Genomic DNA, 25,789 nt, shown 5'->3' on the forward strand with positions numbered 1-25,789 from the left:
AGAGTGGAACTGAAGCAACTCTAACTGCTACCAATAACTGAGCAAATTCATGGGCAGAGTGACACCTGGAAAGCACTGAAGTATTGTGAATGCCTTGCTTCTTTCCCAAACCAGGGCTATATATGAAGTGCCAGAACCAGTGCATGCATTAAGCCGTATACCAGATTAATGTAATTTATTTATCATTTTAAATAACTGTATTCTTAAACAAGACACTGAATTGTTATACCAAGAGAACTTAAAGCTAACTATTTTCTACCAATTAATGCTTTATGGGAGTGTCTATGCTGTAACTCTTCCTGCATCTTAACACAAATTTTTAGTCCTCATTTAGCACTTCATTTTTCTTTTTGAGAAAGATCCTTGTTCAGCGGTACATTGATTTGATTTCATTACTGCAATGTAAAGTTGTCAACATGACTGTGGAGTTGGTATCCCCTCTTTGCTAACCCTTTGTGTAATAAAGCCCCTAGAATTCCAAATGCAGTTAAAAAGTAATTTGGCCAGGGAAAAACTCTGGACAGATCAGGACCCTTGAAAATAGAAATCTACTGAGTGAGTGCTGCTAGGACAGCATTTAAGTGAACAGTATAGCGCTGCCTTTGTGCTAGAAGACAATCTACCTTGATTGCTCTTTTTCCACTCTCAAAATTCAGGTAGGGGAGAAGGGCCAAAGTGTAGCATCCATAGTTAGAAGCATTAATAAACTACTCTAGGTGGAAGCACACTAACAGATTTTATAGAACAGTACAGGCTATTGCAGCAGAGAAGGATGATGTTCCAGTTCAGTTTGGTAGACAAACAGTGGGACTTCTTTGTTTTAATAACAGAAAACCAAGAGCTGAGAGCACATCATACCAGCAGGCCATGTGCTATGGATGGTATACAAATCTTGCTAGATATCTACAGGCACCAGTGTGCTGGTTTAGATCACTTCTGAAAGCACTTCCAATTACATGGGGACTGGAGGTGAGGACAGTTCAAGTGATAACATGGCTGCAATCCAGAGCACACCAGGAAAGGTATCAGGCTTTGTCTGTTGCAACACTCCAAACAAGAAGTACCGTCCTACTTCAATAGCTGCTGAAACCATGCACAGAATTACAAGGACTCTAAGTTTGCTTTTGCACTGATGAAGCCTTCAGCAAAAACCTCCTCGAATAACATTTCCCCTAGATGGTAAACACTTTTAAAGTACAAGGTCATTCCCTCAGCAATTGCTGAAGAGCAGATGGACGGAAAAAGCACGTGCAATAGAGATGATCACTGCTAAGGTGTCTGAATCACGGCCACAGTACTGACTCACGAAAAGAAGATGGTTTCACCTATGGGTTTCCAACCCTGACACTCAGGGGCTATGTTCCAGTTCCCAGATTGCTCCAGCCAGACAAAGCTTCTGCCCTTTGAACTGTGTTACTTACTTGGACACCATACCAGGAGGTTGCATCATTATGTGCTGAAGCAATGTAGAAAGCAACAGCCCCAGAAGCGAGCAGCAACTTCTCTCCCCACCCACCCTCCCCGAGTCTTGTATGGGAGTGTGTCAGCAAATGAATTAGGCCTACTGAGAAAGAATTCCAGCAAACAATGGCTTCATGGGTAAAGCATAACACAAAGCTGCTTCATCAAATTTACTCCATAATGCCCAGCCAGGAAAATGTTTAATGAATCTGTATTTTATAGCAGTAAGTTCTGGCAATGCTGATCAATTTAACAGACAGGGTGCAGGAGCCAGAGTAGTCTTTCTGGTGAGTTACCTGTTGCTCTGAGAGCTGAAATAGCCTGTGGGACATTTAAGAAAAGGGAGCTCTTGCCTTTTTCCAGATATCTCATTTGGGTTGCAAAACAAAAAAGACAGAAAGGCCCAATAAGAATGACACCCCAGAGCATGCGGTCTGCAATTTAACACACACATTTGAGCTCCAAACACATTCACCCCCTGCAAGAGGTAAATGAAAAAAGAAATTACTTTGAAAAATTTTGTTGCATGTAGTGCTGCATATCTCAATACTTATTTTCACATTGTCCTAAACTTGAACAAATGGGACTTTTCAATCCCTTATAACATTCCCCCATTCTCAATCTCATTTAGAAGCATAAAAACCTAGATACTTAAATTAAATTGCTGCTGCATAGCATATATTAAAAATATACTAAAAAAAAAAAAAAAAAAGAAGTCTTAGTTGCACAGGAGTAGGAAGGGGTTCAATGCTGAAATGCCAAGAAAGGGAAGGTTATGCAGACAACAACAAAATATAGGAAATGTTGTTTACTCAGGTAGAAAATAAAGTTATACTTACCAGAGAAAATGAATTCAGGTGTTACGTGCACACTCCCCACACTGGAGAGCAGCATTTAATCAAATAAGAAATGAGGTAGGGGAAGGGGAATCTACTTGTAAATGAAAGATACCATAAATGAATACATTCCTTTTTACTTATCATCGATAACAACTGCACCTGTTCTGCCCCAGAGAGAACTTAAGCTTTGCTGCAGGCAGGAAGTGACCAGTGCGAAGAGACTTGCTCCTTGTGCTCTGCTCTAGATCACCTGCCTACTGAGAGGCAAAAGGGGTAACAGCTCAATCAGACATATTCCTGTTCACATCCTGATTCTGGACTACAAAGGTCTCTTTCACGGGAAGCTACAGAGGATGGCTTAACAGATGAGCAGGGACAACTCTGCATAGCAAGCACTGGTCAGCTGAAATATGTCCACTGGACTAAATTCCTCTGAGAAGTAAAACTATTACTTAAAGGCAATAATAACTGGATTTTTATTTTTTTTTTTTTTGCTTCTAGGAAGTCTTTTAACTTCTACTGCAGAATGAACTTGAAGGTCTCTTCCAACCTTAATGATTCTATGATTCTAAGATAGCAAATTTAGTCTCACTTAAGTTGGAATATAAAATGTCACCCCTTTCCTCCCTTTACTGCTCACGGTTTAATATAACCCAAATCAATCCAGAAAAAATAATGAAAACCTCTTTTCAAATTGATCTCAAACTGAAACATGGAAGCAAACACTTATCTGCGTATGCATACTATCTATGTGAGTGCAATGTCTGTGTACAGTATACATCAACTTTGTACATTACAGACATTCCTTCAGCATATATGGATAAACCAGTGGGCCCCAAAATGCTTTTCATATGTGCAAGCACAAACAGCATATGCACATGTTGTACATGAACTCAAAGCAGCAAAAAAATCACTTGCCATAACAAACTTATTATTTCAGCAGAACAGCAGTTGATAGACTTTGTGATATTTTATAGCTAACGTTTTCCAGATAATTAGTGAAAGTACATTTAAGCAGAACAAGTTAATTTAGCGTGATTGAAACTGTTTTCCTGATTCATGCTTCTTCAGTGATGTGCATTAGAGGTGAATCCAGATGCCTGCATTACTGACTGGGTCCCACTGTAAGGAATGTACAAAACGACAAACCACTGCCTTAAAAATAAAACACTGACCTACTGGAAAAGGGAGAATATTAGCAGTATATTTTACTTGTACCTATGTACACGAATACATTTGCCTGCAACGTATTATTAAATATCAACTGAATGCTGTTCCCATAAGCTCATCGCTTCACCAACAGACATCCCTGTGAAGCCCAACAGAGGAGTATGAGAAAATTTGACACATACTACCACAGGATATCAAGGATTGCTCTTACAGTATTTTATGTGTAAAACAGAATTCATTACTATGTTTTCTTTGGAAGAGCTCTCAGTGCTAGAAACCGCCACTGCAGACAATGCTAATAAAGCTAAGGACAGATCACTAGAACACACATAGGAATAGTTTTTTTGCTTATACTTGTTTTTCTTGCCTTTGGCTAAAAGAAATTTTAATCCAGTCAATTTTTCTCACAGATTCTACTTCTACCAAAACTTTCAACAGCCGTTCGAACAGCTGAATGTTACTGTACACAAAACCTGAGATAACAGTGTGAAGCCCCACACAATTCAAAGAACAACATAACTGAAGTTCTGGGCTTCTTTCAGACCATCTACCCTAGCCATTAAGCCTTCTCCTGGGAGTGGCAACTCCCTGATTTCCTGATGTATCCCACATCATTTGCCATTCAAAGCAAAACTTGCATATACTACTAGACCTTCAGAATCTGTAAATCTGCTTTCTGGTAATTTTTGATTTGCTTTTACAAACATGAAGTCTTAAGGTACAACAACTAATTGTCCAATACTGGTGACTGGGCTGTCAAAGGGACCTTGAGCTGAGTCACTATGCCCACGGAGCATGCCCTTGGGATGGCTTTCCCTGGTTTTGCTCATGCCCAGGGAGTTGGGTGCTAGCTGTGTACCTGCACCTTTCTCTTGCTTCTTCAATTCTATCTGGGTGCTCAGTCTCCCTGTAGAGCACCCAATACAATACAGCAGCTACACTGCTGTTTTCCATCCCATACATGTGAACTAACAGAAGACTGAAACACATCACGTAGTGTTGATGAATATTCTGTGAATACATACTATTGTCCACCAACCATTCACTTAACTAGCAAGCTTTCAAAATGCACATACTGAGGTCTCACATATGGACTGCTCTTCACAGTCTCCTGTACTAGGTGCACTGACCACATAACACGAACCAGCTTTAGTATACCTTGAGACTGCAGCATGCATCTGCTCTCCAACTCAGACTCCTAGTCTTGAATGGAAAGGCACACAAGAACAATTACTTTACTTGTCTGTGTTTAAGTCACACATTGCACTTTTTCAGTTTTGAATGCAACTAGCCCACTTTGGTATGCGCATTTTAAGTTTAAATCATTTTTCCTAAACACAGAACAAAGGTCTTAAAATTTACCCCCCTCATGTTTGATGTGCAAAGGTCACACACACATGGTGCTGCTAGTGGGGAACGCAGTGTAGCTTCCAGCCTGTGCAGCACCCAGGGTTGCAGCATGCACCCTGACCTCATAGTGGGGCTTTCTGCTGGCATCCCAAGCCTGTGGACAGCAAGGCAGAGGCACCCACATCTGGGGCACAGCAGGAATCTAGCAGGCATGCCTGCACGTGGCCAGCCCCATCAGTTTAGCAAAAATTACCTGGAGAGAAGGAAGACTGAGAAGAGAGCACCAAAACTGCAAAACAGGAAAGGCTGGAAGCTATGCTAGTTGTTTTCGTACACACTGTGTGTCCTGCTCTACCGGTAGCTCAAGAAAATATCCTCGTTTGTCTGCAGCAGTCATTACTGTCCTATAGCACATGGCAGCTGACCCCAAGATTAAAGATAGTTAAACTTGTCTACTTTTATAAGAAAAAGATCAACACTTACTAATACCCTTACAACAAAGATAGGTTGATGTATCTAATCAGAATGACTGTTTTTTTTTTTTTTTAAAGTTACTTAAACTGATTTGTTTTCAAAACCAAATTATGTTCCCCCCCCCAAGAGGCCTTTGAAACCATACACACAACTGTAGACCAAAAAGCACCAGCCTTAACTATACCCAAAGAATCAGATTAGTAAAAACAAGCCACCCAGTTGGTCCACCATTAAAGGAATGCAAGAAATTCTTACACTGTTCCTGATTTAACCTGCATTAGATGAAACATACATTAACATAAACCATAAGAGCTGGATCCATGGCGTTCTGGCTAGCAAGTTCTGGCACAGCACTGGTGCCTCTGCAATCAAGAGCAACGTTTCTCTTCCTCCATCAGGGCAAAATCCATCAAATCAAGGACTCAAAAAGTTAAGGCACATCTGGGCCTCTATTCCCATTTCAAGACATTCTTGCTTCACTGGTTGTTATTAAAGAACCCAAACTCTTAGTTGTAAAAATCTAAGAATATGCAACGAAAATGTTGAAAGTTTTGAAAGAAACATCATTAGTTATTGCTTCGTTATTAGGGTCAATAGTTAAACCAGTAATGATGCCTCCAGCAGTCTTATGCCTGATTTATACGCTCAATCCTAAATTGCAAAAATCATCTCTGCATTTCAAGGTCAGTAAATCTCCACAATCAACAGTTCAGTTTTCTATTCTGAATGCTACAAGAACAAGAGTTCACACAATTCCTCTTGAAATAGTAGTAATGAACACAGTGCTATTTCCAGCTGCAGCTTCTGCCAAAGAATATAAACTCTGTTGTCCTACAGCCTCTCAAATTCAAAGTGATATTGAGCAGTCCTGCTGACAACTCAGGCACACGTGTCTTGGAAGCCACAGCATCCTCTGCTCATACAGGGACTGTCACCTTCCATGGGAACACTGGTGTATTCTCACTCTTCTGTTGGGTAGCAAAGAGCTGGCCCTGGCAAGGTAACCAGATGTGTAACTTACCGAAGAGCAACTTCTGGAAGATAAGCATTGGTGCTTAGTCATCTTAGGAAGAAAAAAAACAGTGTGAAGAGCTCTTCTACTTCACTCTGGCTCCGGCAGAAACAAATACCCCTCTAGCGTAAGCTGCACCTGTACAGCAGCTTCTAGCCTGAATGCCATTACATTCTCACAACAAAGGACATCGTTATTCATTGAGGGTATGTAAATGCAGACACAGTCAAGTTCCAAGATCTACTAACAGTCTATTTGGATACTGTAAAATATCCCAACAACACCACCGCCTAAGCATGCCCATGATGAATACACGTCCTTTTTCACATGTTCATGCATTGGTAACATCTACTGCAGAGCTCTGTCCTGTTATAAAAGCAGCAGTGTTAGTCATTGCAGTAGGGTTAGTTTATACAGGTTTCTGTTTATATAATTAATGGAGGTGAAACTTACTGGCATATCTTGGCTGCAGCCCCATGCAAGCAAGCAGAAAGCAAAAATATTTAAAATGGAAGAGAGGAACTGGCTAGCAGGCAGCTACACTCACCCTTTTGTACAGCCTATGGTCCACCAGTGGGCTTCAGATTGCAAAACAATACCAAAGAGCTATTAGCACACACATGGCAATAACCGTACCTTACCAAGAGATTCAGTTCAGGGAGAAGGAGACAACACTTCTGCTTGCCTGGAGAGAGAGAATCCTTCCCACCTCCTGCCTACTGGACTCCTCCTCTTTACCAGGGAAGAGGAGTCCTTTGCTGAGGTGTTTTAGGGCAGGAAATAAATAAATCCAGTACTGTCATCCCCATGGTATTTCCAGCTGCATCCTGCTTTCCCTTCTTGCAACAACTATCTGATTTCTAACTCAGGCCAAATGCTACTCCATAAAAAACACTGCAGCACAGCCTAGCAGTGGTGCAGATACTTCTCAGAAGAATGAAGTTTTCATAGAACTCAGAGAAAGAATAGGAAATAGAACATTATCTTCCTGGAGAAAGCTGACTGTATGGATCACATCTGGATTCAGTTCAGATAACCCAAACCTACTTCAGAGCTCTCAGTTTTCCTTACAGCTCTAAAGTAGTTGGAAAACACTAAATAGGCAGATTCTTTCCAAAACTATTAAATACTTAAACCTTTAATTCTGTCTCACACAGGACAGTATTCCAGGAGACAAGCCAATTCATAGTACGTGTAACAGCTAATTTTAGGTTGAAAGCCAAATGCCAATGAATGGAGAGGTCTGGGCAAGGAACAATGATGGGTGAAGCTCTCCTATGAGGCCAGGAAGGTTGTGTTTCTCATTCTCTACAACCAACACTTCAGCTACAAGTCATGTTGGTACCGTGCTATGGTTGATGCATTTTTTTCACCAGATTTTTGACAACATGACAACAGATGAATAAACAATTTTTTTAAAGTCAAAAGGAAAAAATACATCTGAGCATCAGAAATCAGAATGACTGCTGATGATGAACGACTACTTTTGTCTTCATGATGCCTGCTAACATTCAACCAGTAGAGTGCCAATATCTTCTGTAAGAATACACTCAACCAAAACTTACATCCCTCTTCTGATTTTCAGCAAAGTCTACTCATTCATTACTAAAAGAGCTCCAACCACATCATTAACTGTCTAAACGCTGGAAATACTGTCTGATCAGGCAACAAGCATAAGCTCAGGAGATCAGAGATCACAAGACTGACACACCTATTTACACACACTGACATGGATCCTCAAGCTGATAGGAATCATGTTTGCTCTACTTGGTATTTGTGACAAAAAGCTAATTGTAAAAAAAATGGAACAGGAAGATCAGTTAAGCTGTTCTTCTGAATGTTAGCCTAGAAAGAGTTCTCATAATTGGCTTAAACTAGACTTTGATCTATTTAAAAAATGTGTGAAAAGTAAGCAACCAGATGGTTACCAGGAGAAAGCCTGAGTAACCCTTGCATAAAGGCTACAGGATAATCTCTCAGTAAAACTCCAGCAACAGAATCTGTATGTGAACAAAAGTCAATTTTTTTTTTTTTTTGAGGTTGAATTTTGAACTTTAAGAATTCACTGCCTTTTCACTTAGCTCAATATCTGTATGACAGACTGCAAGTGGCTTTTACATCCTGCCTTGTCTATCAGCTGACAGGCATCTGCTACAAGATCCTGCTTTGATGCTCCTGCATACACTCTCTTTTCTCTGTCACTCCCCCAGATTTTCCAAAAATATCAGTCATTTCTATCTCCAGTACTGACAAGGCACTGTGGTTTAACAAGTAGCCTCGTGCCATTTTTATGATAAAGAGCAATAAATAACACTTGTTGTTCGGGCTTATCCCTGCATGTTCAGGAGCCTGGATGGATGATGTATTTTAGGCTTTCTTAGTTTCCTGTTTACAGCAGACATGTGCTAATTTTGAGCATTTCAACAGGAGTCTGTGGTGGGATTTCAAAAGCAGTACCCCTGAAACTGTGTGTGGAATTGTACCGGGGACACGGCCATCAGTTGTATCCTATATGAGCATTACATAGGAGGCTGAAAGGGCAAAGTTATGAGGCATATATATATGTAGGTGTTTTTAAACTTATTTAACATCCTAAGTTTTATTACATTATCTTTAGAAGTATGTAAGCAAGAAAAGCCAAGTAGCAAGGAATAAGTCTAATTATTAAGATACAGAAGAGAAAGTTAAAAAAAAAAAAAAAAAAAAGAGATTGAAAGCTTGAAGAGCAGCAGATGAGAAGGAACCAATTACCTTGTCTTGCCACCTAGTACCCCAGTGTACACGCACAATGAACAGGGCAGCACTGAAAGAAGGTTGCAGGGCCTGGCTTTGGAAGGAAAGAACGCAAATGGTCCAAGGCCAGGACGTGGCTGTGCTGGGGAAAGCACATGGCTCTCGCCCTTGGCTCCTTCCAGCCAGGTGAGGAAGCAAATGGGACAGTTTCAGAGTCAACTGAGACAGTGAACAGGTAAATGTCTGGTTTAGTAACTACATCTGTATTACTTCCACTTTTACACCATCCCTTTGCAGTTGCTTACACAAGCAAAACACTTAAATCCATTTACCTTCAAAATCCTATGTGGTAATAAAGGGCTATGAACCTCAGTGGCATATCATTGTTCAACAAGCTCAAGCAAGCACAAGGACCAGATCACTCTGTATGGTACCTGAAGTCAGGAGGACCCAAGGGCCCATGAGATATCCCTGTGGCATCATCCCAGGATCACAGATTTAGCCTACATGCACAGAGCACCAACTACTATGGAAAAAAATCTTTCTTTTTTAACTGCTTACTTCAAGCTTTTCTGACAAGGAGAGGGAATATGGGAAAAGAGGCCCAAATTTTTCACAAATTTTTAAGAAGTTCTCTAAAGTTATGTTGGTGTCAAACAGATTCTCAACACTGTTTTTATCATATATGGGAAATTTTGCTTTTATTTTTTGCATTTGCTGATGCCAAAATGCTCCTGGATAAAAGTTTGCGTCTGTTAATATTAATAACACTAACACAGTTTTAAACCCTTATAATTGTTTAGAAAAAGTACATGACCATGACTGTGATTGTTTTCATTTCAGAAGAAAATGCAAGGCAGTTTTGAAACGGTCACATCTTCGGTAGAAATATTTTTTTCCCTCTATTGCATCCTAACCAGGAACCATGGACTACTTCCCAAGACACCATAATCTCTAACAAAGTGCCTACAGATACACACAGGGCTGCACTGTTGCAGAAGTTTGAGTTTCTGTGCAGCATGACAGAAGCCGGAGAACACCTCACAATGGATTCCCCCCACCTGATTCTTGTTCTTATTGCTTGTCTAGAAATACACAAGACCTAAACCCTTCTCCCGGAGGTACACGGCAGCAGGGACAATGCTGCTCAAAAGAAAGATCAGGCTACAGGCAAAGGGAAAGTGTCTTGCCTGCAAACTTCAGTGATGCAGATGAGTAGGTCTTGCTCTAAGAAGGAAATAGGAGATGCTGAGAAAGAGGAAGGCAATGAGCTGAAGGCAAGAAGAACTGCTGGAACCATGGGCAATTCTAAAGAGTCTAGGCTACTTGACAGAGGAAGATCTAACGGAGCATGAAGGAAGTACATTGCACATTCCAGACATTATTGGGAAACCCAGTGATAAAACTAATTGTGACATTCTCTGGACTTGGGTATGCAAGTCAGCTGTAAGAGCATCTGGCAGTTTTACTCCATAAGCTTCAAAGATGGCAACAGGTAGGTGGCTTCCCCAGGGACTGCGTGGACCTCAAGCAGATCTGAGAGGATATAAATTTCAAGTCTGTCTAATTCAGTGGGACAAGCTGCCTAATGAACATGATCAAACAAACCTTTTAGTCCCTTCCATACACCCCGCTATGAGCACAAAGCCATGTGTGCTTCTTCATGATCTACTGTGGCTGTTTCAAATGCATTTAGAACTGTCCTGGAAGCTATAAAGCCCTCTTTCTTATCTGCATGTTACTTGCCATTGAACCTGGAGGTAAGATGTCCTTGCACAACATGAGCCACACCAACCTCCTGCAAACTGCAGCTCTAAAATCTTCCACATCACTAGAGTCACGTGTCTAAAATCAAGTTTATCACATGCGTCTCTGACTTTCAGAGCTCTGTTTACTCTCAGACATCACTGGGCTTAACTATACATGCTTTAAAATATATTAGGTCAGACCAGCTCCTGCTAGCAGATGAGATGCGTGTGTGGTGAGAATGGAGAGCAGAGTCAGAAACATCTAAATTTACTTTTGTCTAGGCAAATTTCCAGTTTGCAAACTGATCATATATGGGCTCCTTTCATTGGAAAATCAGGACAGACACTCTGCATATAGCAGAGTACTGGCACAGTAGTGTCATGTGTCAACCTGCCTCATTTTTCAAGTGAGCACTTTGGCAAGCATGCTCACGTTTTCACACTGACAGGAGAGAATTCATCTTCATGTCTTTGTCTGTACTCCCAGTTACTGAGTATGTGTGGAGTGGCTGAAGTGAACTAATTTCTACTTTGCTGGCACATTCCACCTGTCCACATTAAAAAGAAGCTATATTTGACAACAGTCTACCAATTGACCCTTGTGACTAAACTAAAAGTATTTCTGGTATACACAAGATATCACATTTTGCATTTTACCACATACCACAAACAGTCTGTGCAGCATACAGATCTGTGTAGCATTTATAAGCTGTAGCTATCCTTCAAAGAGCTTATCCCCTCTCCACCCTGCTCCCAACATCCTCAAATTCAACTTTAAAAACCTTTTTTTTTTTTTTTTTTTTTAACTCAATATTTCTTTATTCTGTGTCTGCCTGACATGACCTTGGCTGCTTTACTGTATCAGCAGTGGAAGTGAACATGATGATTCTCTTTCAGCATTCAGCAACAGTCCTAAGTTAAAGATTCCCTTTCTGTGAGTGTATCTTGGAAGCAGCTGTGCTTTGTTATTTGATTAAAAGATCTGTAGAGAGTTGATTCTATTATCCCTTACATTGCACTCCCTGCTGACACACTTGAATATTGTTAAATTGCTCTACTGAAGGGCAGATACCATAAGGTAATGCTGTACCTGTGGCGGCAGCGTCGTAAAAATCTCATGATCTTGCGAGCAGCTTGATCCTGTTTCTTGGTAAGCAGACTGCTTCTAAACACACACACAAAAAAAACAACTTTGAAGCACAGGCAAAACTGTGGAGGACAGCAGCAAATGTGAGAATAATCATCCTACGAACCACTGTAGTTATCCCACTGGCCTATTTAAACTACAGCACAACCCCGACCAGTGTAAACAATGTCATATAAAAAGATCCTGGTAGCACTTAACAATCCCAACAACTCACCTGAGTTTCTGTTGTACAATGGTGGCTGCCCGACGGTTTTGCTTCCTCTTCCCACATTCTTTGTAGCTGCGGTAGTACTGCTGGATCAGCATTGCGGCTCTTCGGCTCTGCTGGAATTTTTTCTGCTCATAATAGCTTCGGAATTTGCTCTGGATAAGAATGGCAGCTTGTGTCATCTTTTTATAAAGTGCATACTACAAGAAAAACAAAGAAAAGCTGAGGCGTTCCAAAAACAAAACAAAACAAAAAAGCAGTAACAGCAAGAAGCAGGTTTCTACAGTGAAAGGCCACTTGCACTGCTAAGACATGATGTAAAGCAAATGAGGACCTACTCACTGATTGGGAACTCCTTGAGAAAAGGGCTACAGCAAACCAGAACAACTATGAAGTCAGGTGCAGAACCTGGTCTGCATCAGGAAAGCAACTACCTGTTTTGCTGTCAATGGAACAGTTTGATGGGATTGGTTTTAACGCCTAGCCATCAGCGGCTCTATGAGTATATGCTAATGGCCAGATGCAGTTGTACTACACTCACAACCAACTTTAGAGCAACTGGAGCCAGTCCTGAGTTGTGTTTACACTGTTTCATATTTTTACTGGAGTGGTTCTGCATTAAACAATTCAATTAAGTACACTTAGATGAACTGTTAGTTTCCCTTGCATGCAGAAATCTGATTAAAAGTATAGGATGCTCATTTCTGTGCAGCTATTATTTGTCAAGTCTCATAGCAACAGCAGCAAAATACACCCATCTAAGTAACTATACGAATAAAGCAGCACAAGTAAGTATTCCAAAATGCTAACAAATTAGCAGAAGACAAAATACACTTTTTAAATGTCTTCACTTAAATGTATCTTGTGAATGAATTACTTTCAGAACCTATTTTGGTGTTCACATGTGTATTTCATTTCCTTAGGACAAATAACTTTGAAAAGCCAACTTAAAACAGCTTTTTCTGCGCTGCAACACAATCCTGTAAAAGTCTTTATTGCTCATATACCCATTTAAATCCAAACATTTCAAATAGAATAACATGTAACAAACAAAACAAATCATTGACAAAACTAATTCTCATTAGAAGTCTATAAATAAGCATCCATTGAACATGCAAATCTGTACAAGCAGTTACATTCAGAATTCCCTACAGCACTGCTGTATTATTTCTATCCCTGTGATTTCAAACAAAGCATGAATAAACACGTTAAAAGCAAATCTTTATTTTATGCCCTTTTCTTTTAAAATGCGCAGGTAGATGGCCACTTAACAGAAACCATACACCATCATAAATATTTTAAAAAGCCATCTTCTGTAAGGTTAATAGAGATGTAGAATAATCTATAGAAGTTGCAATCATACCTTTTAACTAGCATTATGACAGAGTGTTATTTTGAAAGCTTTATCACTTTCAAGCATTTTAGCACTGTTATTCCTGGACATTTTATCAGCTATGACTTCTGCTCACTTTATCAGACAGGTGAGACACAGACACAGCAGCCACTGCTCTCTATAAGGTAATGTCCTAGCATATCTTAATAGACTTCTCTTGTCTATTGGGAAAACAAAAAAAAAGCAAACAATCAAAAAACCCCAACACCATCCCAAAAGCAAAAATCCCTTCAATATTATAACAGACCACTATTTACCAAATTTCACTTTTTGGAATTGAAGCAGTCATTAGGTGCAGTTATATTTTGCCTTTTTTCTTCTTCTCCTGCTTTATACATTTATAATTAAATAGACCAGATTGTGTTTTTAAATTAGTTGTTTTCAATAAGTCTGCTCACAAGCTGGTGATGTTTTTCCTTCCAATTTTAAGCCCAGAGGGCACTTCTGTGGCTGAGTTACAAACCCCTGAATAGAAGGGCTTAAGTATGAAACAGTGATGTGAGCTATGACTGTTCTCATCTGTCCATAAGCCTGTGCTGATCCCAGTGATATAGTAACATAACAGAGGAACAAGGCATGTGAAAGAGAAAATTCTCTGGATAGACCAGACCTCAGTGTGTTTGCATTCAACTCTAAGACCCACTTGGATGACTACCTGCCCAAGTACCGAGTCTTTGGGCCACCCACAACTCCCCAGACTCCCTCTCTTCCTCCTTTCCCTCCAACTGGGAAGAAGATAAATGGAGGAATGACCTAATCTTCAAAGAGGCAAGTCTCAGCTAGTTCAGCAGTCCAAAGGAAGCTCAGCTCTCCTGCCCTGATAGAAGAATACTTAACTGATACAAATCTGTGGTGCTGGAGGAAGCTGAGGATGGAAAATCATCCTGAGGACACATTATCTCCAGGAAAACCATGCCCTGAATCCTGGCTAGCTTTGAGAAAAGCTCAGCTGATTGCAGTATCTGAATGAGACATTGCACAGCTGGAAAATCCATCTTTACAGTAGAAAATTATTGGCCACAAACAATATAAGGCTGTCGTTAACTGCCATGCCCCCAGCAAGAGCAGCAAAGTACAAGAGACAGTGGTCTAAGGAATCCATGGCCTAGGTGTTTTAAAGAGGAATGCTCAAAATCCTTTGGAAGGCAGGTAGAATGGAGAGCACATCAGCTGCGTGGGTGGCATAAATGTTCCCCTGTGCTCCCTGAATGCCAAGGGAACGATCGTAAAGCAAAAGTTAATAAGTAGCAACAAAGGAAAGCTTCTCCTCTTGAAATTGCCTGCAAAACATTCTTGAATCTTGAAATTGCCTGCACCTCAGCCCATCGCTGCTTATATGAGCACCTGTAGAAGCAGGAGACTTTTTTTTAATTTTTACATTGTACTTTCCTGTTGACATGCTGTGGCACAGCAGCCCCTGCATAACTCCCAAAAGAGGTTTGATTTGTCAGTGATTTATCTACCACAGGAATTTATTAGTGGATACTATTAAAACATTTTACTAAATGCCAAGTTCCCCTGGTTTATACTGAATGTGAAAGTTTGTGACTCAAGGGGGACGGTTCCCAAAACAGTGTTTGTATTCGTATTACCTTCAAGGCTATCCAAGTAAGCTTAGGGAGAAACAGAAAATACATAGTTAATGTTAGTTCTACAAATAAAGAACTGAAAAAAAAACAAAACCAAACCAAAACCAACCAACCAAAAATCTTCTTTCAAAAAGATGTGATTCCAGGATCCAAGGCAAAACAGTTTGTCACTCAGATTTTGAAAGGAATTAAGTTTCAATTCAGTTTTTGAAAGGAATTTAAGTTTTACAGAAAGCACCACTCCAGAATGACAGCCACGTGACAAGTTTGAATGTAAATCACAATGCAGTCACCTAACACTAGAAAGGCTTCCCAAATAAACGTTTTTGAAGGTTGTGAAAGAGTACAGCATCTTGCCTTTCGTTTTATATACCATGCCTGTAAGGCAATGGACAGCTTGAGTCCAGCAAGGTACAGCAAAAATATGGAGCTGGGCTGTAGCCTCCACCAAAAAAAGTCTTCTTTTTCTGGGGTTGAGAACTCAGCCTAAAAACATGTCTCCAACTAGAGTTTGGAGAACAGTCTCAGTCCTGGAACAAGCTGCATCAAGCTTAAACACGGGACTTCCCATAGTTTAAAAGTTGAGTATGTGCGAAATAAAAAGCTATGTTTCATCTTTGCCCTTATTGAAGGCAAAACCAACTTCAATTTCACAATGAAATTTGGCAAGCAACTAGTCAGAGAATAGTTTCACCAGACAATAGCATGCATATTGGCCAATGTAGAATACATTATTGCCCTCTATCTCACAGCAAAAATGCAGGCATCACAAACAAAATCCTTTGAAGGAAGCACTCTCTGAATTAAGACTCAGGATACAGATTTTCTTGTTTTTAATTTTGTCTAAGCAGGGTATTTCATTGCTGCATGCTGAAAAGCATACAAGAGAAATACAGTGGGATAATTCCTATTATAGAGGGCCGTGTTTGTGGCACTTGTGCGTTTCATAGAATTTCACTTCCTTGATTACCTGTTTGTATTTTCGGTAGCAACGCTGAATGACAGCAGCAGCCACCTCTTGCTGTTCCCGGAGAGGACGACCCTGCGTGGAAACGTAAAGCAGCAACAATTAATCAGACCTCAACAAAAAACAGGACAGATATTGTAAGAACATAAGTGGCTCACAGCAACTTGCAGGGCACTGAATTCTAAATCTTCTCCTAATCATAGTCTGATTCAGGTGTAGCCATTTCCTAGAGATGTCCCTGTACCCAATTTATATAAGATAGAAACCCTCAAAATTGATCTTTACAGTGATCACTTCTGGCAATTTGCCAGAATCTCTAGGGTTTATTTTGAGGATATGATTTTTTGAGTGCTGTGCATGCTCTCTCTGGTATGGTAGATGCTGGGTAAACATCAACATGTGAGTGCCAGGAGCTCTGAAAAGGTTATGACAAACTTTTTTTTTCTAATCCCAAGGGTGGGTATTACCCACATGTCCTTTTGTAACGAACTGTACTCTCACACGTAATGAGGAAGACATGGGATGTTTTGGCCACATACCTTATATTTCCTGAACACTGTCTGGACGAGTTTGGCAGCTTCATAGAGTTCTCTCTGCTCGTGATCAGACAAAGTTAACTGTGCAAACTCATTCTCTACCTTCTCGCTGGTGGATGCACTCAGAAATTCAGACCAGTCGGCTGCCGAGGGAAGGCTGGGTTTCTCAAAAGCTATTTCACTGATTGGCGAGCCTGCAGGGCTCAAGCTGGTGTTCGAAGAAGGGGTCAAGGGTTCACTATACAGACTTCTGAAATATCAATCACAGTAGGAATTATTGGCTCACAAAGCAGCTGAACTGGCATCACAGATAGGGAACGGAACATTTGTCTGTTTGAGGGAGCAGCTCAAGCTCCCCTCTCCCTCTCCAACCAACATTCCACATTCCTAAGGCTGACTGTGCTGTATTGCATAGGCTTGACATTGGAAGAGAAGTCACAAGTCAGACCTTATGGTACTGCAATTTTGTTGCACTTCCCCTCTTGCATGCATTCCCATTCTTCCATGAATTTGTAGCTGTGTCGGCAATGATACCTTTGTGCATGAGGGTGTGGCTGGGCTTGGAGCACCAGCACTGAGTGCCACTGAGAAACAGAATCTGCAGGCTAAAGAATCAGTGCATGCCACCCATTTTTCAGCCTGCCCAAAATCCCAGAGCAACTTCTCAACTCTTACTGACCTTATCTGTGCAGCACTCGGCAGATGATCAACATCAGCAAGGTAACTGGCCAGCCAGCTCATTGTGGTGCTCATGGCAGCACTCTCCGTTCTCTCTACCAGCGGCGACTCCATTGGCACAAAATTCTCCCGCTTGATCCTGTCAGGCGTAGCTTCAATAATGTGCTCTGCAAGTGTCATCATATTCACCTGAGGAGGGGGAAAGGAGAGCAATCTCTTACTGACTGGTAACAAGAGCCTTGTGTTTGCATGTTACAACCCAGCTTTGTATGTCAAAGACTGTTAATATATTTGTAAAAGGATTTCTTGTTCTCTTTTACTGCAGTGGCCAATCTGAGTTCAGGATGGACTTTTGCCTTTTTAACTTCCTCCCTGCATATCTTAGCATTCTTTGTACTCTCCCCAAGTAGCCTGTCCCTTCTTCCAGACGGCATACTCTTTTTCTCCCAGAGTCTCAAAAGAAGTTCCCGGTTCATCCACGCCAGTCTTCTTCTGCTCCAGCTTGCCTTATGGGACTCAGGAACAGCCTGCTCCTTTAAAATTTCCACCTTGAGGAGCATCCAGGCTCCCTGGAACACTTTGCCTTTCAGGAGTGATTCTCAAAGGACCCCTGCAACAAGTGTCCTGAACAGGTCAAAGTTTGCCCTCCAGAAGTCCAAGACAGCAGTTTTGCTGGTTACCCTTCTGACATCACCAAGAATAGAGAACTCCACAATTTCATGGTCACTCTACCCAGGACAGCCCCCAACCTTCACAACACCCACCAGTCCTTCTCTGTTAGTGAAGAGCAAGTCTAGTGTGGCAGTTCCCCTGGTAGGCTCTCGTAACAGCTGTGTCAGGAAACTGTCTTCCACACACTCTAGAAACCTCCTGGACTGCTTCCTCTCTGCAGTTTCCAGCATACATCAGGGAAGTTGAAGTCTCCCATGAGAACGAGTGCTGGCAATTATGCAACTTCTGAGAGCAGCTCACAGAATGCCTCATCCATCTCTTCATCCTGATTAGGCGGTCTATAACAGACCCCCACCAAGATGTCACCCCTACATGCCTTCCCTTAGCCTTGACAGAGCTGAAAGCTTCCACGAAAATTTCTCAGTCACGCTCTTCTGCACAGCCAAGACATGTGGCTGAGCAGAAGAGGCTGACAGAGAGTTGTCTCACGCTGGACAATCTTGGTGCTATGATTATGTTTACCTGCAAGTCATCCATGTGGGGTAAGCAGTCCTCATCCCCTACATTGTCCCTATAAGACAAGAGTTCTGCATCCACCATTTCCCTGTCAGCCATCATCAGCACGTTCATCTGCTCTCGCTGGCGTAGCCGATGGGCTACAGTGTCCTTCCCCAGAGCAGTCCCCTTCTGGCTCCCTGTCACCTGCACCGCAGACACACCAATATAAATGTCTTTTGGGTTCCATTTGATGCCTGCTTGGCTGCCAGAGCCCCGGTACCCAGCAGCTTCTGGGATGTGCTGGGAGAGCTCCTGGCCATAGTCCCTTATCCCTTCACTGGGGCTGATTGTCTCAGTGGCGGATTGCTTGGAGCTGGAGTTCTGCTTTCTGACACTTGGCTGTTCCAGACTCAGTGCAGTGGAAAGCAGCTTCTCTTGCCGGGCTTGAAAATATTCAGGGCTCAGCTTATGCTTTTTGGGTGCAGGGTAATCTTTCTGAGTCTCACTACTGTAGTAACTGGAAGGTTCTGATCTTGGTCGTCTCAACTCTGGAAACAAACAGATCAATGGTCAAAATGAAGTATGCAACGTGATTGCTGTAGGAGCTACAACAGCTTCTGCTGCAGAGCAGCAGGTGGAAATTCATGCCATGCTCTAGGACACTAAAATGCATGGGTGTCAAGTACATGCAAAGAAGTAACTGTCACCCAGGGAGGATATTACCTCAATTCTTCTTCAGATACACACATCTTTCTAAAGCAGACATTCCTGGTTCTTTTCCCAATACTTATGCAAGAGTATACAAAAAAAGCAGTTAAGCATGGCCAACAGGGCTACAGGTGGCATTTGCCACCCAGGTGAGGTCTTTGCTCCATGATTTTACATGTCACATCTCATCAAAGCAGTGCATGCCATCAGGGTTGTCTTACCTGTGTTTGTACTAGAAATCACAGTGACTCCCTTCTGAGGCTCTTGAGAGGCAATAAGTTCACTGTGCCACTGGGACACCCAGCTCTCTGTGCTGGAGTCTGTGCTTGAGGGGCACTGAATTCTGGGGTTTTGCCCAAGCTGAGGTTGCTCATCACGCTGTAGCTGCTCCAAGCACTCTGCCAACTTTACATGGCCCCGAGACCGGGCAATTGCCAGTGGCAGTCTCCCAAGGGAATCAGGAATAGAGATGGCTCGGCGGTCCCACTTATACAGCACAACAGCTGCATCCATGTGGCCCAGGGCACATGCCCACATCTGAAAAAACAAACAAACAAACAAAGAAGTGACCCATTGGTAGACCTCCCTTCTCTTTCTCTTTTTGTTAATGCAGTGGAGTTGTACCCTCAGCTCACAGAAAATTGACTGGCAAAACCACGCCATGTTTGAACACCACCAGTGGGTTTTTATAAATGTCCTATATGAACAAAAGGCCATTACAGAGGAGTAGATGCATGATGCTCACTCCTTTGAGGGAGAAACCTCTATCTGCCAAATTAAGCTGATAGTTTCTCATTTGGTAATGCATGTATTGGTTTTTAGCTGTCATACCCACTGGAACCACTGCAGAGACAGACCAACTTCAAACAGAAAGGAATCTCTGAGATCAGAAACAGACAGAAGTAAAAGCTGGGAACAATACAATCAAACACACTGCTGTTGTAACCTGGCACTTCAGGTTCCACCTACTTTGGCTTTTTGCTTAAGCTCTCAGTCTCGATTCCAATGACCAAGATATTGTGACGTTTTTACAAGCTCTACAGTCAAAGAGGAAAATCTGAAAGAAGGCATGTAAAGGCCTTTCCCCAGAACAGCAGCAGAGACTAGATATTTGGTAAAACACAGACCAGAACCACCTGTCTGTCCTCACATTACTCAATTACAAAGATTTTTCTGTTTGGTCTCTCTCAACAAAATGCTAGAAAGCTAATAGTACCATGTCTTAACATTTACACAGCAAGGACACCCAGGAAACATCTACTTCTCAGAGTGTAAAATGCATCAGGAAAATAACACATCAGAAAGAACTCCAGAGGGCCCTCAGACTCTCCCAGAAGTTTCAGTTTCTGCTGCTTACCAGAGGAGTGCAGGAGAAATGATCCACATTCAACGGGTCAACTTCCAGCTCCAGATCAATGCTGTCTGCATGTTTGGTGCTAGAGAGGAAACAAAACAAATGATGCTCTGTAGACAAGTTAGAACCATTTCCTAAATCTGTAGCTTCACTCAGTGCACCATACCACAAAAATGGCCACACACGTCCGTGACACACATATACTACAGGTGGTGCCCCCAGCAGAGACTTTAAGAGCATGATATATCCATGACTGGATCTCAATTCTCTCAAGATACAGGGGACAAGTACAAGTTCAGGGACTTGGTTGTTTGTAAGGGACAAAAGGTGCAGTTTGTGAAGGGCAACTAGAAACCTGGAGCAAGCAGAGCTTACATATGCTTCTTCCATGTCTGTATTGACACCCAAGAGTCCAACAGGCTGGGTCTTACCGCCATTTGATGAGGGTCTGGATCAGTGTAGCATAGCCCTGGGCGGCAGCTAGGTGGAGCAGTGTCATTCCTCGGAAAGTCTTTGAATGGATCAAGTGTTTGGACTTTGCCCAGCAAGCACGACTCATCATCTTCTCGCACACCACCACCACGCGGCTCTCAAAGCAGCTGCCCAAGGTCCCAGTCCCAGAAACGCACTGAAACACCACACACAACCCACTTTAACCACTGACGGGAGTTGCAACCTGCCCTAAGCAGGCAACCTTTCACTTTCAGAAGTATGAGACAGCGGCAAACGCAAGTTAAAGTCACCTACTGTTAAAGATGCCCACAAAGAAGACTTGTTGCTTAAGAAAAGCTATGATCCTTTCCAACCCCCATCAAATACAAATGCTGGTAGGAAAGAATAAAGCTGCTGTGACTACACAGCAGCGTCTGTACCTGCACCTGTGTTCCTCCATTCCCGCTCCCATTGCTCCCGCCTCCTACTCCTTGTTTGTGCTGCTGGGAGCCTGTCATTTCAGCCATTCTCCTCTCCATCTGCTCGAGGCGCTCCAGTATTGACATCCTGAACTGATTATCTAGGTTGAAGAAAGGCAGAATGAGGGTATTTCCACAGAAAGAAAGATTAGTTTTTGGCAGCCTACTGCAGAGAGTCACAAGCAACAGTCCTGAACATCATGAAGGAGATTTGCTCCGCTTGACAATGCACAGGGACGCCTGCCCTGCAGTATCCTACCTCTTTAAGTTCCTGTGGCTGCCTTTTTACTGCAATTCTAGAGAACCTCCTTAAAGGTAATAGAAGGAAAAACACAAAAAATGGGCAGAAGAGGGGTCCCTTTCTTTGTGATTCTAGCTGCATCCATACAATAAAAGATTGGGGTAATGCAACTTCTTTGAAAACACACGTAAACCCTGAGCAAATACAATTGTTCAGACAGTGTTTCAGTAGAATTGTATTGAAATACTCTCAGTTTTACAGACAATCACCCTGCTTTCACTGGAGTACTGAATTCATCTTGGCTTGCCTCCTGAAATCATGCAGTAATGGTGCCTAGAGGAAAAAGACTGCTTTGCTTCCTTCTGTGCTTAGAACAAGGAGCCATTAAGAAGATACTCATTCCTTGCCTGAGTGACTCCCTTTCTTGGAAAACAGCTTCAGCCAAGCACCTGAAATAGGACTATCAGAAATCACAGAGTATGGGCATTGATAATCCAGGAGTATCCTTTTGAAAAGCAGAGCCCCGTGGTCTCTGCAGAAGTCTAAACACTGTATTCGTGTTTTTTTTGTTGTTGTTGTGTTTTCTCCTTGCATTGTAACCTAGCACTATGATACAGATACTATGGCTTGAAAATTAGAGGAGGGAAATTTAGACTGGTTAATAGGACATTGCTAAACCTGAGACTGTAGAGATTAATTCAACAGATACTGTTGTGTTTAAGTCCAGTCAGTGCAACTCGAGTGGCTGCAAACACAGAGGGCTCCTTCTGTCTAATGACCCATAGGGGAGATACTTCACATGGCTTGTGCGAGCGCACCTGCTGGGTAGGACAATCTTGTGGATAGGAAGTATTTCAGGAATGTTTTTTATCATGCTAACAGCATATATAACAAATTTCTGGGAAAAAAAAACTCCCGTCCTGTTTGATTTCATGTACCCGTGGACATGATGAGGTGGTTCAGAGCAGTGAAACCCAGAATAAAGCCTACTAATAGTAATGGAAATCCGTGCATGAAAATTAACAAGCTCTGATCAGGTTTTAAAACAGAAACTCTTTTCCAATTGGCCTTGTCACACACAGAGTCCTTAGCAGCATACTGCAGGAGTAATTGCTCCTCAAAAGTTTGTTAATAGCTTCCAATAGTGCTGTAGTGCAAGTGTGTTGGCTGTGTTTCAAAGCTATCATAAAGTTAACTGAAGTCCACACCAGCACAACTCTCACATGCTAGATCTACTTTTAGCCTCTGTTTGAACCAAGAGTCAGGCATCAATTAACCTGAAGGAATTAAATGAAGCAAGGTTTTTCCTTACCTAGCCCCTTACCTAGCCATTTGTCTGTGAGATGACGGCTCCACGTCACCTGCTGACTTTCTAGCCATTAGTCAAAACAAACAAATAGATAAATAAAACATCCAGCATACTACATCCTGCAAGGCACAACTCTTACTAAAGAATAACGGAAATATGAATCTCTTTGCTGTACTGCACCAGAGATCACATTGCAAACCATTAAGGCACATCTCAGAAGCTGGCTTAAACTCATCCCTCATTCCCTAACAGGATGTTGTGGCTTGGCAGCAGACACGAACTCAGCTCTCCTCTGGCCAGCTCCAACAAATTGTAACTCAGCATCTTTGAGGCTCTGCTTGAGCAGGGGGCTCGGACCAGATGTCCTCCAGAGGTCCTGTCCAACCTCAACCACTCTGATTCTGTGATCCCACACTGGTTGCTCAAGAGCCAGGAACACAGGAGTATGGCTGGCACCCCACTTCTAACCTCATTTTAGAGGTGAGCTCACTATGGTCTTCCCTTGCCTAGCTGAAAACATTATTATTTAATATTAGTGCCTTATTAATAATTTACTCGTTCTGTTAATTGCAAAGCCTCTGGGAAGATGGCTGGCAGCTCTCTAAGGAAATATTCATAATGCAGATGCAGTCTTAAGGCCTTGCCTCTGAACTGCGGCTGGCACACAGCAGCGAGCAAGTCGTGTTTTCTCACAAGCCTTTGTTCTGGCAGTGCTGCAGTGTGCTGCAGTGCAGTCCACATCCCTGTCTCCTCCTTCCCCATTGCCATGCAGAACACGTATGCTGCAGAGACTGACAGTGACCTGGCATTGCCGCGCCATCGCCTCTCACCACAGGCCTGTGTCAAACAGAGCCGTGGTAACTCAAGCACCAGGGAAAGCAGCCGTGTCTGCCACTGAGGTTAACAGAGCGGTATTGAATGTACAAAACATACATTCAATTGTACACAGCTATCTGAGTTGCCAGCACTTGCATTTTATTAGAGTTAAGAGGAGCAACAAACCCCAGCTATCACATCTGGGCTTCCAACCTCATACTACTCCAGCGAGATACAAAAGTAAAATCTGCAGATTCTTTTTTTTTTATTTTTTTTTTAAGCTCCAAACATTGTGGAACAGAACTGGGGGACCCCATGCTAGTCTCCATTTTCCAGGCTCTTCTATAAAGATGTAGCCCTGTGGTCTCTAATGACTGAAGCCTCAATTTCTCCTGACACAGCAACTGATAGCAGTGAATGCATCCTGGCACTTTTTGTCAGAGGACTGAATTTACTGAAGGGATGTCTGTCACTGCCACTGCTCTCAGACAGGAACACTGAAACAAAGAAAGAAGGAAACTTTTCTCAGGAGACAGAATTTGAAACTGAACATCCCCACGTACTCCTTTTTGGACACCTGGACAATGCTCCCAGGAGGTGTTTAGGACAGGACTACCTGATTTTAGGTGGCAAAAGGCATCTATTTGACTTAACAGGAATCTGAAGGAGAAATATAAAAAATTAATTCAAGTCTTAAACCTGTAACCTTCAGTAACGCACCAAGACAGCTGTGTTTTTAACATGGTTGTAACTGCTCTGTCTAAAGGCAGATCAGAAATATGCTGCTGTTAATAAAATAGCAAGTGGAATTAAAGATTCTGGAGCTCCGACACAGACTGAAGGAAGCCCTGTCCCACTATGGCAGGAACTGTTACTATTTACCCAGCAGCAGCACTGTAGGATTAGAAAGCTCCAGGAAGCAAACATGGAAGTAGGATGGTAATGCACAGGAAGTGTCTCTAATCTGTCTCTAAGCTGCCCATTTTCCAGGTTATTTAATGTGCTACCTAAGCAATTAGATCAAAGTCAAAACCGATGGCAATTTCAGAATTCTTCTCCTACAGAATTTCCATACACTAAACCATTGCCTTCAAAAATGACTGTCACATGAAGTGCACATGCTGTTCTGGTCTTGTGGGGACTAAAAAAAAAAAGTCAGGGCAGGAGAGAACAGTAAAAGGGAAGACAGCAACGAGCTATGCTGCAAGAGTTGGCATGTTCTTAACCTAACCAAGACACCTAAGCACAGGATAACAGCCAAAGGGAAGGGCACCTCCACCTGAAGTTTCCTCTGGACTCAACAATGAGATGAAAGTTTCCTCTTCTTCCACGTGGAAGTCTGGACATACCTCAGACTCGAGGCACTTGGACCACAGTTTGCACACTGCTAAGAACCCAACAGGTGCCTCCTCTGGACCACAGAGAGAACACCACACCTCACCGTTTCTGTGAAAGACTCTCAAGTCACTCAGCATTGTAAACAGCACATTGCCCTCCTCATTTGCAGAAGACTACGGAACCTGCTTGCTTCCAATTATGGCTCCCAAAAGTAAACCACATACAAACATCAGCTCCCACACGCTTCTTTCTTGGTGCATTCTTGCAGCATCTCTCAGGATCCTTTTAAAAACAAACTGTTTACAGGTGGGTGAACTTCCAGACTTTTTTTCTTCTTCTTCAGAAAAAAGCTGCACTAGTCTTATCATTTCGAAATTCAGTTACAATGAATAAAGATGATCATGTACCTTGACAACTCAGATTTTGCTGGGGCCTAATTTAAAGGGTAAGTCTTTGCGTGACCTCTTAAGATTCACTATTCTGTAAGTCCAAGGTTTGTCAGCTTGAATCAAAACATTATCGCTTCTGTAGCCTCAGTAACAGGGCTTGGTCAGCTTGACCTGAGAACGTTGAATATGCAAGTACAATTTATGTTACAGAGACTGGCATGAAAATACCATTTTCTGTTTATATAGTC

General features: G+C 42.2%; 1 protein-coding gene across 2 annotated transcripts in view; it reads right to left on the minus strand.

Moving 5' to 3' along the window:
* The window catches only part of CAMTA1 (calmodulin binding transcription activator 1), a gene marked incomplete at its 3' end in the record, with an annotated part of 330,178 nt that overhangs the window by 5,978 nt on the left and 298,411 nt on the right, over positions 1 to 25,789 (minus strand). Inside the window, exons 12-23 of one of the 2 annotated variants that reach the window (XM_084300275.1) lie at positions 21,410 to 21,549; positions 20,969 to 21,165; positions 20,541 to 20,619; positions 19,405 to 19,720; positions 18,500 to 19,023; positions 17,307 to 17,494; positions 16,631 to 16,877; positions 16,095 to 16,166; positions 15,128 to 15,148; positions 12,149 to 12,342; positions 11,878 to 11,952; positions 6,854 to 6,884 (exon numbers count right to left, since the gene is read on the minus strand). In XM_084300275.1, coding sequence (XP_084156401.1) covers positions 6,854 to 6,884; positions 11,878 to 11,952; positions 12,149 to 12,342; positions 15,128 to 15,148; positions 16,095 to 16,166; positions 16,631 to 16,877; positions 17,307 to 17,494; positions 18,500 to 19,023; positions 19,405 to 19,720; positions 20,541 to 20,619; positions 20,969 to 21,165; positions 21,410 to 21,549 — 2,084 coding nt within the window. The remainder of the gene's footprint in view (positions 1 to 6,853; positions 6,885 to 11,877; positions 11,953 to 12,148; positions 12,343 to 15,127; positions 15,149 to 16,094; positions 16,167 to 16,630; positions 16,878 to 17,306; positions 17,495 to 18,499; positions 19,024 to 19,404; positions 19,721 to 20,540; positions 20,620 to 20,968; positions 21,166 to 21,409; positions 21,550 to 25,789) is intronic. The other variant, XM_084300276.1, reaches the window with a different exon arrangement.

Source organism: Netta rufina (genome assembly GCF_964035555.1).
Source record: "Netta rufina genome assembly, chromosome: 22".
In the NCBI taxonomy this organism is placed as follows: Eukaryota; Metazoa; Chordata; class Aves; order Anseriformes; family Anatidae; genus Netta; species Netta rufina.